General features: G+C 37.1%; 1 protein-coding gene across 1 annotated transcript in view; it reads right to left on the bottom strand.

Moving 5' to 3' along the window:
- The window catches only part of KPNA3 (karyopherin subunit alpha 3), a 100,770-nt gene that overhangs the window by 17,756 nt on the left and 68,475 nt on the right, over positions 1-14,539 (bottom strand). The window contains exons 7-10 of the mRNA XM_023251315.2: positions 12,076-12,161; positions 8,470-8,556; positions 7,937-8,106; positions 6,558-6,602 (exon numbers count right to left, since the gene is read on the bottom strand). Coding sequence (XP_023107083.1) covers positions 6,558-6,602; positions 7,937-8,106; positions 8,470-8,556; positions 12,076-12,161 — 388 coding nt within the window. The remainder of the gene's footprint in view (positions 1-6,557; positions 6,603-7,936; positions 8,107-8,469; positions 8,557-12,075; positions 12,162-14,539) is intronic.

Genomic DNA, 14,539 nt, shown 5'->3' with positions numbered 1-14,539 from the left:
TGCAAATTCAGGAAACAGCCTAAATACCTATCCATAATAGTGTGTCTGAATAAACCATGTTCACAAAACAATACTAGTTGAGTTGGCCTGTGTTTTAGGAGGCTGCTAAATAAAATGTAACCTTCCCCCCCCCCAATGTGGCACCCACTACTAGCAGAAAACCACCTTTTTCTACTATACAGAGGTTTAGAAAAATGAAATATTTAAGGCTTCTAAGCTGAGGTCAGTGAATAATTTTCAGTGGATCTCCATGACAGTATCTTAAAAACTGGTGGGTTCAGCTAAGTCTTAGGCCTCCTGAAACTGCAGGCTCTAGTCTCTCTTTAATTTTGTTTAGTGATATACTGGGTCTTCACTGAAAATTTCATTTGAAAAAAGCTCTAAAAACTTTTAAATTCATAGCACACGATTATCAGGCCATTCCAGCTTCTTCTGTTTTCATCAAAATTTGCTTTTCTCATCTCCATTATCAGGCTAACAGCTGCTCTATGTCTCTGATGTTTATAATTTTACCTTTTGTTAACTCTTCCCATTTGAACTGCTTCTGCTCTTTTATACCTTCTCCTTCTGCTATTCTTTTATTCTTTTTTCTTGGATTTCCCCTTTTCTTGATTTCTATGCCAGGCTACCTGGCTCTTACAGCTATTAATAGTCTATGAGTGTACTCTTTTCCTTCTAGCTAATAATCTGATTAATGATGCTCCAACAAAGTCTTCAGCAACCCTGGTCTACTTTAATTATTTTCCACTATTCATTTCTGTTTTTCTCTGCTACAAAGCTTTAAAAGTTTTTTACTTCAGCCAATATTTCAGGTACTTAAAGACTTCCAGGAAAGCTCATCTCTAGACACACAACAGAAAGCACAAATGCACCCATGCAAAAGACTGACAACTCTACATGGTTAATGTTCTGAAGAAACAATCTTCTTGAAAACTAGTATATGAGTCAAAGGGCAATCTCTTGCAACACAAAATCTTCCAACAAGAATATGTTCAGCTCAGAGACCTTCAGTGGTCTCCACTCCAATAAATGTGCTAACAAATCATGTCCTGCTAGGTACTGTTACCAAAAATGCTATTAACATGTATAGCATTTCCTAGAAGATTAGACGTCTGTGGAATATCTATGAAATGTCAACTTGACACATGCTTCAGAGACAACTAGAGCTGAGTCGAGTTAGAAGAGTATACTTACATTTAATCCTTATATGCAATAAAGGGTACCTTAGGAGGCCCGAGGTACTCACATTCTATACATTCCAAAGAAAGGACTGGCCCTTGATCAGCAACTTTGAGATAACCTCTGAGTTCTTGGATTATACTGCCTAATGATGTTGTGTACCTCAGATCTTGGGCAAATAAATAGCTATGTAACAATGTGATTTTATGTGAGTACCTCTTTTAGTTTGCTTGAGGTTGTGGGACACACTTGTATCAGTTTGACCTCCGGAAGAGGGTGAAGCCTGAGGTAAGGGCCATCATGCGGGATGTCCATGCCTTTGGGACTGACTCCCAATAAATACCTGCACACCAAAGTTCAGGAGGTTCCATGGTTATTTCATGTGTTCATATGTGTCACACATGACTGCTGGGAAAATAAAGCACTGTCCTTATAACTCTACTGGGAGAGAATAACTGGAAGCTTGCATCTGGTTTCTCCTAAACTCTGCCCTCTGTGCCTTTTGCCTTTGTTGATTTTAATCTTGTGAAATAATAGGAAATATATATTTATATACACATATATATGTGTATATATATACATATGCATACACACACACACACACACACACACACACACACACACACACATATGATACGAGTAGTGTATTTATATATAGGTGTCTGTCTGTGATTCCTGGCACAGAAGTCCTAAAACCCGGTAGTTTTTAAAGTGATAAGAGTACTAGGAGCTTCTTTTGTTCTAGTATTTGCCTTTGACCCTGTCCCTAACACAGAGCTCCTAAACTCTTATAAGCTCCTAAGTGGTAAGAGCACTAGAAACATCTTTTGTTCTACTGAGGCGACTCTGGGTGGGTGCTGATTGCCAGAAAGACCAAGCCCTAATCAGAAGTTTTGGAGTTTTCAACTCCATGCCTCATCCTCCGGAGAGGGGAGAAGGACTGGAAATAGAGTTAATAATTGATCATGCCTACATGAGGAAACCTCCATAAAAATTCCAATAGGACAGAGTTCAGTGAGCTTCCAGGTAGGTAAACATGTCCCCACCAGAAGGGTGGTGGACCCTACCTCCACAAGGACAGAGCTCCTGCCCTCAGGGCCCTCCTAGACCTTGGCCTATGTATCTCTTTATCTGGCTGTTCATCTGTATCCTTTATCATCTCCTTTAATAAACTGGCAATTAAAGTGTTACCCTGGCTTCTGTGAGCCACTTTGACAAATTAATCTAACTGAACCCAAGGAGGGGACTTGTCGGAACTTCCAATCTATAGCCAACCGTCATAAGCACAGGTGATAACCTGGGCTTGCAACTGGCATCTGAAGGGTGCGTGTGTTGGGGTAATCTGGAAGAACTGAGCACTTAACCTGTGGGACCTGACACTCTCTCCAGATAGACCATGTCACAATCAAATTAAATTGCAGGAAACCCATTTGGTGTCAGAGACTTGCCTGTTGTTGTGGGGAAAACTCCCACACATCTGGTGACCAGAAGTGTCAAGAAGTAAAGTGTTCTGTGTGAGTAATAAAGGAGACACACAGAAGATAAACACACAGCCAGGAAGAAGTAGGTCGTTCCCTATGTAGGAAGGAAAAAACTGAGTTTTTCCTAAATGGATCTGTATCCTTTTGTGGTAATAAACTATAAGCAAAACAGCTTTTCAGTGATTCTTTCCGGAAATTCACTGAGCCTGAGGGTGGTCTCCGGGATCCCTGACACACTTATCATCAAGTGTCACTAACAATCAAGTCTCTACACATAACCCATCTGCTACAACTGATTAATTTTATTTGTACTAGCAGTAAAAGAAGCTAGATTTATATCAAATGTTAGGGAACACTAAAAATTGTCTAGGCATGTCAAGCCATGGACAACTTCAAAAAGGGCAGGAAAACCAAATGCTACAGAATCACTGCAACTGCAAATAAACTTTAAGAAGCATAATAGCCAGAAAGCAATAAACACAGACTAACCTGAATCAGTCCAGATTTCTTCTGTAGTCCTAAGGGTGAATATTTAGTTTTTCTTCTAATGTCCACACCCCAACCCAGCTTCTCCAGCATTCTCACTAATAAATTACGTCATTCCGGCTGTTTCATTCCTCTGCCTGCTACTATTCTTGTTTTCTGTTGTGCCCTATACCCTAAAACCCAAATTAGAAAGCTGAATATTATCCCTGACTTCCTCTTTTCTTACCACCCACGTCAAACCCAGCAAGTTATCATCGAAAAAGTTTTCAAGTCTTCTCTTGTCATCCTAATGTCTGAGCTCTAACACGGGTGCTAATTTTCTCTCATCCATACTACAAAATCACCATTGATTTGTCTTTCCAACCTTACTTTCCCCTTAACTCTACACTCCACTTAATGGTATGAATCATCAATCCAGAACACAAATTAGACGATTATTCTTTGGTCTGCCATCAGCTACATAAAAAGGATATATGGCTCTTAAGGTGGTATACGAGATGCTGTGTGATCCAGAAACTGCTAGATTTCTGCCATATTTCCCCCCAATCTTTGCTTTATAGCTTATTCTTCGATCTCTCTAGTTTTAACAACTCCCTTCCTGGCTCTTTTTCTCTTGCTGCCATTGCTTAAATGTAGAGAGTCTCTTAGAATTCAATTTTTAGCCCTTTTTCCATATTTTCATGAATCCCTTAAATACGGACAAATCTCAAATCCGTATTGCGTTTTCCTACTTGGACTACTGCTATGGATGAACAACATGGTTCAAGTAAACCAGAATCAATGTGTCTGCCCTACGATAAACTCATTACCTTCCTCTACTAGTCTCATCCTTTTGCTTTTTACTCCTTCTGATAGTTATGGCATTATTATCCATGAGGATTGCTAAATTAGAAAACAGTAATTTTTACTTTTCCTTCACTTTGATCCTTTCCTCTCGAAGTCCTACTTATTTTATCTCTTAACACTCAAATTTTCCCTCTCTTAGCCATTACTGTCTCTAGCTCAGGCCTTCATCAACTTCTTTAGACTTACTATGATAGCAAAATAGGCCTACTTAACATTCATACTTTCCCCAGTCCAAACCTTGCATACCTTTTCTAAGTTATTTGACCATAACAGATATGAGCACATCATTTCTGTTTAAAAATCTTCAAGGACTCAAAAAAAAAAAAAAAAATTTTAGGCACGCCTGGGTGGCTCAGTCGGGTGGGCGTCCAACTTTGGCTCAGGTCATGTTCTCATGGTTTGTGGTTCGAGCCCCACATTGGGCTCTGTGCTGACAGCTCAGAGCCTGGAGCCTGCTTCTGATTCTGTGTCTCCCTCTCTCTGGCCCTCCCCTGTTCATGCTCTGTCTCACTCTCTCTCAAAAAAAAACAAAACATTAAAAAAAAAATCTTCAAGGACTCTGCACTGATTACAAGATAAAGTCAAAACTCCTTAACACAGGATTCAAAACCCTGCAACTTAACTCCCCAGCAAATGTGCTGGGTTATTAATTACCTGTGTTCTCCAAACGTCCTAAGTATTCTCTTGAGTCTTTAATATTTTTCTCATATACCTGAAATGACTTTTCAACTTGACAAAATACTACTCATTTTCCATCTGTATATCATTAGACAGATTAGTTACTTAGATATCTGCCTCTTACCACATTTGTAAGAGAGAGAAGTTTCACTTAATTTTTATGATATTTTGGACTATGTCACAAATGGACAGTTACTTTAGTAACTGCAAAAGTATTCCATCCTAAGAGCTTAAAGTTCTAAAATGAACTAGAGAAATGTGGTGCAACATTAGCATAGATGTATCTTCTTCACCCCAATGACAAATTACACACATAATTCTGGCATACACACATTCATATTATGTATGTATGTAAACAAACACAGAATTATAAAAACACAAACACGTAACAAATCAGAGAGATCTTAGCTGAAACAAGAGATGTCAAATCGATGCTAGATGAACACTAGAATCAATACCAGATTCACTGAAATTTATTCATTATATTACCCCATGGAAGAGTAACATTTTGCATTACTACATTAAGGAGAGTTTTCAGATTATCTAATAAAAAAATCTGCCAGAATATATATAGGAAATTCTTAAGTAAATCTCAGTAATGACCAAATCATCTAAAAATACCTTTGCATTTAAAATTATACTTGATATTCTTCAATACTATACCTCCAAAGGTTTGGGTCTTCAACACTGTACCTCCAACTGTCTCCTGGGAGACAGTGTGGTTTCAAAGAAACCACACAAGATCTGCCATCAGAAGATCTCAGTTGTGTATATCAACTTTGATCTTTATTAGCCCTGCAACTTTGGATAAGTCACTTAATCTTTCCTTGAGGCCCAGTTTTTTACTCAGTAAAATGGTGACAATATCTATTCTATCATAAGATTAAATGAAGGGCGCCTGGGTAGCTCAGTGGGTTAAAGGTCTGACTCTTGATTTCAGCTCAGGGCATGATCTCATGGTCTGTGGGATCGAGCCCCATGTCAAGCTCTGTGCTAACAGTGAGGAGCCTGCTTGGGATTCTCTCTCTTCCTCTCTCTGCCCCTCCCTGGCTCACGCTCTCTAAATAAATAAATAGACAGACAAACATTAACAAAAACAAAACAAAACAAAAAGAACCAAATGAGATTTAAAGAAATATAGAGGTGCTTTTTAAATTTAAAAAAAAAATTTTTTTTTTCAATGTTTATTTATTTTTGGGACAGAGAGAGACAGAGCATGAACGGGGAAGGGGCAGAGAGAGAGGGAGACACAGAATCGGAAACAGGCTCCAGGCTCCGAGCCATCAGCCCAGAGCCTGACGCGGGGCTCGAACTCACGGACCGCGAGATCGTGACCTGGCTGAAGTCGGACGCTTAACCGACTGCGCCACCCAGGCGCCCCTCTAAATTTTTTTAAATGTTTATTTATTTTTGAGAGAGAGCATAAGTGGGGGAGGGGCAGAGAGAGAGGGACACACAGAATTTGAAGCAGGCTCCAGGCTCTGAGCTGTCAGCACAGAGCCTGCTGCAGGGTTCAAACTCACAAACTGCAAGACCATGCCCTGAGCCGAAGTCAGACGCTCAACCGACTAAGCCACCTAGGCACCCCATGAAGGTACTTTCTAAAGATTTCACCTCTTTATAAATACTGATACTTTAAAATACACTAATAATACAGATACATTACACATGCAAATCTTTTCCAAAATTAGCATTATTGCTGTTTGGATGATTTAAGATACAAATTTAATATAACCTTAACCCTGTTTCTGAAAAATAGTTATACATTGTGGAAGCTTCACAAGTTAATAAAATATATGCTGACACTTACAAAAGTCTAAAAAAATAAATAACCTTTCCAGTTCCATCAAGAACAAAATCCCAAATCTAAGCTTCTGCTTTACTTACATTTATATCCGTATGGTATATGAGGACACATAATGCTGGCAAAATCTGAGGAAAGAAGATAAACAATAAATAACATAGAGTTGATGAATATGTCTTTGTAAAAATGAATAACTGTGATACAAAAAACAGTAAATACTATTTGCAGAGCAAGAAAAGACAACGTTAAATTTGCTTGAATCCCTATTAGGAAAATGAAAATCTGATAAATTCAATCTGAAAAACCTAAAACATACTTCAGATATCCGATTAAAACTTCCAAATAAATCTGGCAGAGATTAATGTACCTTAAAAGAAAAAACAGTTGTTTTCAGTAACTTTCTTTATGACATAAAATGTCAAGTGGAAAGAATGGAGATGAAACTATACAGTATAGCTCTCTAAAAAAAAAAAAATCTATTTTTTAAGGATTTTATTTTTAAGTAATCTCTACACCCAATGTGGGGCTCAAACTTACAACCCCAAGATGAAGAGTTGCATGCTCCACCGACTCAGCCAGCCAGGCACGCCTAAAGAAAGCTATTCTGAAAACTGTCGTCTCACTTACCTGCCTATATTTAATAAGCTACTTGAGTCAAATTAAAGTTTCTGGCTCCAGATTTAGTCAAGAAAATAACAACCAGTACAAAGTATACAGTTTGTTGAATTCAGGCCTTACAAATCCTTTTTTTGTTTTTTTTTTTTTAAATCTGGGAGGAAAGAGGCAGAATCACACTAAGTACCCTTTCCATAACAGCAAAACGCAGTAGAAGCTGGTGAAAGATATCAATTATAAAGATTCAGAGTTAACATTTTTTGACACAGTTAAGTGATTAAAGGCTGCATAGAATTTTTAAAAACTTAAAATATTCAGATTCATTTATAGATTAAATGTAATTTAAAAATTTTCTACTTTGTTTTAATTAATAAATTTAATACAAAGCATGTCACACATTTAAGAACACTAATTTTATCAGAAATCTAGGGAAATTTCAATTGGATTTAATGTAAATTCATTCAAGAACATATGAATTTAAGTACACCAGGTTTTATCTGCAGCGATCCTTTAATTTTTTTTAGCAGTAAACCAACAATGCAATGTAGTAACAAAATTTCTGAGATTTGATTTTCTCCTTTTGTATTTTTCTTTTTGAAAGTTTGTTTCCTTTTCGTGAAAACAGTCATTAAAAAATAAGAATTAGGGTGGGCTAATATTCTTTCAGGTGCCATAAGATACTCAACTTCCATTTCACAGGAGTCAAAAATTAAATATGATATGTTACTTAAAAAATCTCATACCTGCAATGAAATCAGTATATGCATTATTTCATTCCCTGTGCATGAAACTCTAAAGCATAACATAGGGAAAATATACCATCTGGGCTTTGCAATTCTTCATTTACCTCCTGAACTGTCTCCATAGGCGGTGGGGGATCCTTATTCCTGCAGAGATTGACAATGACCCATGTGACGTTCCGAAGGAAGGTGATGGGAATGGAGGGATTGATGAAGGACAGAAGAGGTTTGACAACTCCCAGTGATATGACATAATCTCTACATTGAGGACCATCACCTACAGAAATGAAAATTGTATTTAAAAAAAAATTACATTCAAGATGAGAAAGTCTGAAATGTATGCAATGGCTCATGTTGGGACACTGATGTTCTATGTTTCCTCACCATTAGTCAAGGGCATCAAGTGTTGCTGTTTCTCCAGATTTTGATTTGGAGAACACAAATTTAACCTAAAAATCCTGACAGCAAATTGCATATCTGTTTCAAGAGGTACCATCTTAAGTTTGTACTTATAAGGCAAGAAGATAGTCAACCCACGTTAAAATTAGAGGAAACATAGGATGTAATGGCTATGCCAATGTAGGAAAAAAGTTAATTAAGATTCTTAATTGGTCTCTTTTTAAACCTAAATCCAACTTACCTATAATGTTTCCCAAAGCCCATACTGCTTGTTCACAAACATTCTGATGTGGTGAATGGAGAAGTCTCAAAAAAAGAGGTACGGCATCTATAATAAAGAAAAATAAATACTGGTATTATAAAATGTTGAAGAGTTTATAGATTTCAGTCTAAATACATTGACAAAATATACAGAGCTTGGGGGTGCATGTGTGACTCTGCTCATTAGGCAACCAACTCGATTTTGGCTCAGGTCATGATCTCATGGTTTGCGGAGTTCAATCCTCGCATTGGGCTCTGCACTGGCACAGCAGAGCCTGCTTGGGATTCTCTCTGTCTCTATTTGCCTCCGTCCCGCGCTCTCTTTCTCTCTCTCAAAATAAATAAACATATATATATATATATATATATATATACACACACACACATATATATATATGTATATATATACACACACATATATATATACGTATATATGTGTGTGTGTGTATATATATATATATATATATATATATAGAGAGAGAGAGAGAGAGAGAGAGAGGGAGAGAGAGAGGGAGAGGGAGGGAGGGAGAGAGGGAGAGAGAGACAGAGAGAGAGAGAGAGACAGAGGGAGAGAGAGAGCCTGGCACACTATAGTTACCCAATTATAGTTCAATGAATGAATAAATGTGGCATATACCCTTACCCTAAAAAAATTTAGTATTTTCCCCTAATTATATTCAATAACACACCTATTGACAATATTTAAAAGGTGTTATATCATTAACTAAAAAAAAAAAAAAATGAAATTTTTCCTGTAATGCATTAAAAAAAAAAAAAACCCTAAACACATAAACTTAGAATATAATACTTTAGTCAATATGATCCCAATTGCTGATATGGGATTAATTAAAGAACTGATTATTCCCATATCTGGCTTACCTTGAATAATAAAAGAGATTTATCATTATAATCCTTATGCTTACATAATTTACATGTTAGCTTAAGTTCTGAAACAATGGTATCATACCCATTCCAGCTGGGAAGCTAAAATAAGCTGGATCATTTTTTCTTAAATTTCAGACAATTGTGTACTACTTACAGTATTTTTTGCTGTATCTCTCTGCACTACTAACACTTAAATTAAAACCAACTCACACTTTTAACAGCTTTATTAAGATATAATTTACCTGCTTAAGTACACAATTCAACGTTTTTTAGCATTTACACAGAGTTGTATAGTTACCATCACAATTTAATTTTACATTTCCATTACCCCCTAAAGAATGCCACACCCACATAGCAGTCCTACTGCCCATTCAGCTTTAGGCAGCCATTTGCTTTCTATCACTATAGATTTTCATACCCTGGATATTTCATACAAATGAAAGTGTATAATAAGTGGGATTTTTTTGTGTTTGGCTTTTTTCAATTAGCATAATGTTTTTGAGGTTCATCCTTATATAGCACATACCAGTAGTTCATCCTTTTTTAAAAAAATTATTTATTTAAATCCAAGTTAGTTAACACATAGTGTAATAATCTTTTCAAGAATAGAATTTAGTGATTCACCACTTACATATAACACCCAGCACTCATCCCAACAAGTGCCCTCCTTATTAATGTCCATCATTCATTTAGCCCATCCCCCTCACCCCCTCCTCTCTCCCCCAACCCTCAGTTTGTTCTCTGTATTTAAGAGTCTCTTATGGTTTGTCTCCCTCTCTGTTTTTATCTTACTTTACCTTCCCTTCCCCTATGTTCACCTGTTGTGTTTCTTAAATTCCACATATGAGTGAAATCATATGGTATTTGTCTTTCTCTGACTTATTTAGCTTAGCAATTATGCTAGCTTCATTCTAGTTCCATCCACGTTGTTGCAAATGGTAAAATTTCATTCTTTTTCATCGATGAATAACCCATTACACACACACACACACACACACACACACACACACACACACACCACATCTTTATCCATTTGTCAGTCGATGGACATTTGGGCTCTTTCCATAATCTGGTGATTGTTGATAGTGAGTAGTTCATTCTTTTTTATTGCTGAATAGTATTCTATTATATAACACATTTTGTTTATCTACTTATATCAGTTAATGGATATTGAGATTATTTCCATGTTTGGGCCATTGTGAGTAAATGTACAACATCTGTGTACAAGTCTTTGTGAGGACATGTTTTCATATCTCTTGGTTCCACCTAGTAGTAGAACTGCTAGGTCATATGATAACTCTATGATTAACCTTTTGATAAACTATTTTCCAAAGAGGCTACACCATTCTACATTCCTACCAGCAGTGTGTGAGGGTTTCAACTGACTCACATTTGTAATTTAACTGATTTTATTTATCACTTCTGCAAACAGAAGACCAGTATCACCAGTATCACAAATAGAAAGTAACCAAAAGATTAAAAATGCAAACAAAATACTGTTACTAAATTGTAGGTACAATTAATAGGTAGATTGGTAACTAGTAGGTACCTACTAGTCTCTACTGAAAGCCCTAGTCTAAAATCTGCTACCTTTTTGGTACAACTAACATCTAACTGGGAACTTTCTCCTTTGGTATTACCAAAATACCTGAAAGAGAGTAGTATTCTCACTAATTGACACAATGTAACTTATTGCTATATCATATACTACTTAAAATCATTTTCAGTGTAGGGGCGCCTGGGTGGCACAGTCGGTTAAGCGTCCGACTTCAGCCAGGTCACAATCTCGCGGTCCGTGAGTTCGAGCCCCGCGTCAGGCTCTGGGCTGATGGCTCGGAGCCTGGAGCCTGTTTCTGATTCTGTGTCTCCCTCTCTCTCTGCCCCTCCCCCGTTCATGCTCTGTCTCTCTCTGTCCCAAAAATAAATAAACGTTGAAAAAAAAAAATTAAAAAAAAAAAATCATTTTCAGTGCCACCTAAAGCCAGTTAAGTGTTACACGTATTAAGAGTACTTGGTGACATCTAGTTTTCTTCAAAGTGCTGTTTTGTCTGTTTGGGTCAACACACTAATAATAGCCCATCCTGAGGTGGGCAAAATTTTAAAAATATAGATGTTCCAAGTTAAAAGGCACAAGCTACTCAATACACTGGAGGTACTAGAAATAGAAATTTTAAAACCTGTCATTAGCAGATAGTCTCTACCCAGAAAGATAAAACTATTCACTTTTTAGTAACCACAATTAAAATTATTTAATGATAGATTAATGATAGCTATGGGAAAGATATCAACCATCAAAATTAACTCCTAAAATTCACTAGTTTAAACATATTGGAAGGTAAAATTCAGTCTTTACAATAAACTCCACATCTTTGCCTTTAAATTTTTTTCAAATGTTTATTTATTTTTGGAGAGAGAGACAGAGAGAGAGAGAGAGAGAGAGAGAGAGAGAGAGAGAGAGAGAGAGAGAGAGAGAAATAGAGCGTGAGCAGGGGAGGGGCAGAGAGGGAGACACAGGATCCGAAGCAGGCTCCAGGCTCTGAGCTGTCATCACAGAGCCCAACATGGGGCTCGAACTCACGAACCGTGAGATCATGACCTGAGTAGAAGTCTGACACTTAACCAACTGAGCCACCCAGGTGCCCCAACTTGCCATTATTTTTTTTTTTTTAATCCCAGCAAGTAAGGATATTAATTTACTTACTAGACTGTACAACAGCTTGAGTCTGTGCAGAAGTTCCTGATGCTATATTAGTTAATGCCCAAGCAGCTTCAAACTGTAATGAAGGACTGTAAAACACAATAAAAAAATCTTTAGACACAAAACTATCACTTAAATTTATGACCCGCAGATCTATACAGTTATCCTTTACCCTGTCCTTTAATTTCACCTTGTTATATCCACCTTGGATATCTCCACCTGACTATCACTGGCTCCCAAAGTCAGTCAATACAAACCTACTTCTTTTTTTTTTTTTTCAATATATGAAGTTTATTGTCAAATTGTAAACCTACTTCTTTAAGTCCAGTGACTGATAGCTGCAACATTTGGCCAGTCATTATTGTCCTTGACTCCTTCCTCTCCCATAAACATCTAATATAAAAGTCATGTCAATTTTACCCTCTAAGTATTTCTTATATTTATAGTACCCCTCTTAAGACCACTGTACTAGTGGAGGCCTTCACCCACTTCACTTGAATCACTGCCACAGCCTCTGTCTTAAAGCTGGATCCCCATCTGACTCTACTACATCATCTGCTTTACACACGGGAGATATTACAAGGCTGCATAATTTTACTGAAAAGATGAGATCATTACAATTTGGAATTGTGACAGAACACCTCACAAAGAAAGTAAAAACTAACCTAGCTTTCCAAAGACAGATAAAGAAAGAAAGGCACTGTCAGCTGGAAATACAAATAAAAGTATCACGGGTGGAATGACCACAATGTGTATGGAGGACAAGGAGCAGATCCAGAGAGTGGAAGCTAAGAAAATATGTAAAAACATGTAACAGGGGATGAAACTGGAAGGGTAGGTTATCCAAGTGTGTGTCAGTGGACAGAGAGGAGTAGAACTCAAATCCCAAGCTTCAACACTTGGAATTTATTCTATAGACATACTAAGTATAGAGGGCTCCTACAGAGTATAGAAAATAATGCGGTGCGTCCATGGTATGTAGAATTAGGATAAAAAAGTTAAAGGCTGGTGGACAGACCTGTTGAAAGTAAATTATGTACATCAAGTTAGGATAGATGGCTGTAAGAATATACATTCCTTTAAATAGAATACCAAGGTGGGAGGAGGTGAGCAAAAACTGAGGGGAGCCAAAGGTTAGGGACTTAGAAGAAAGCTCTATGAATATCGAAGAAAGAGAGTAAGGTTGTAGTACCAAAGGTTAGAAAAATCCAAGAAGGGGGGCGCCTGGGTGGCGCAGTCGGTTAAGCGTCCGACTTCAGCCAGGTCACGATCTCGCGGTCCGTGAGTTCGAGCCCCGCGTCGGGCTCTGGGCTGATGGCTCAGAGCCTGGAGCCTGTTTCCGATTCTGTGTTTCCCTCTCTCTCTGCCCCTCCCCCGTTCATGCTCTGTCTCTCTCTGTCCCAAAAATAAATAAACGTTGAAAAAAAAAATTAAAAAAAATAAAATTAAAAAAAATAAAAAAGAAAAATCCAAGAAGGAAAAAGGTTTTAAGGAGAATAAATGTCAGAGATAGAACAAGCAGTGAGGTCAAAGACGGGCCAGATAAGGAAATGGAGGAGCAGATAAGAACTATGATGAATTTTGGCAAAAGGCAGGGGATAAAGAGTATATTGGAGGCAGAGAAGAAGCAAATGGACAATAAGATCAAAGATGATGAATTTGTGTCATTCTAGGCCAGAAGAAGAAGGGGTTATTATATTAAGCCAGCCCTGGTAGCTTGGCAAAATACTAGAAATGAGGGCCTTAAATGAGAAAACAGTGAGCTATAAAAAAATAAAATTACAAAGCAGGGAATGTTCTAAGATCTCATTTAAAAAAAAAGGAAGAGAAGACACAGAAAAAGAATGAGTGCAATAAGTAAACAATAAATGAGCATTTATTGTAAGTTTGACACTGTGTAGTGTTTTGTGTATATCATTGCCATTCTTCACAATCACCTGATTTTTGTAGATGAGGTATGTGAGGCTCAAAAGCCACTTGAGTTTGGGTCAGTAGCAAACCCTGGATTTAAATCAATGCCTATTTGGCTCCAAGTCTATGGGCTTTTATATGATAACACTATTTCCTATGACCCATCCATAGAATCAGATCCAAACTACTGACAATTTTCTGCTTTTGCTTCAGGTAGTAGTTACAGAGGTCTGTATATATTTTAGCATAATTTTTTGTATATATGCTATTCACAAACACATCCACAAAATGAGGCTATGCCAAAGGCTGGAACATAAAGTTAAAAAAAAAAAAAAAAGATGAAGAAAGAGAAGATCAAAGGGAAAAAGGGTGTCCCTAAAAGTAGAGGTAGAACAGATTGTTTTTTAAATAGCTGATATAAAACTTACTTTTACTTAAATAAATCTTGTTACAGAAAATATGTATGTATAAAGTGAGTGTTAAGCATTTTTGGAGGAACGGTTGCAGCATATAATGAAAGGAAAAAGAAGTATTTTTAAATAAAAATCCTTAGTGG

The sequence above is a fragment of the Felis catus genome, chromosome A1, assembly GCF_018350175.1.
Source record: "Felis catus isolate Fca126 chromosome A1, F.catus_Fca126_mat1.0, whole genome shotgun sequence".
Lineage (NCBI taxonomy): Eukaryota > Metazoa > Chordata > Mammalia > Carnivora > Felidae > Felis > Felis catus.
This window is presented reverse-complemented; position numbering and strand designations above follow the sequence as displayed.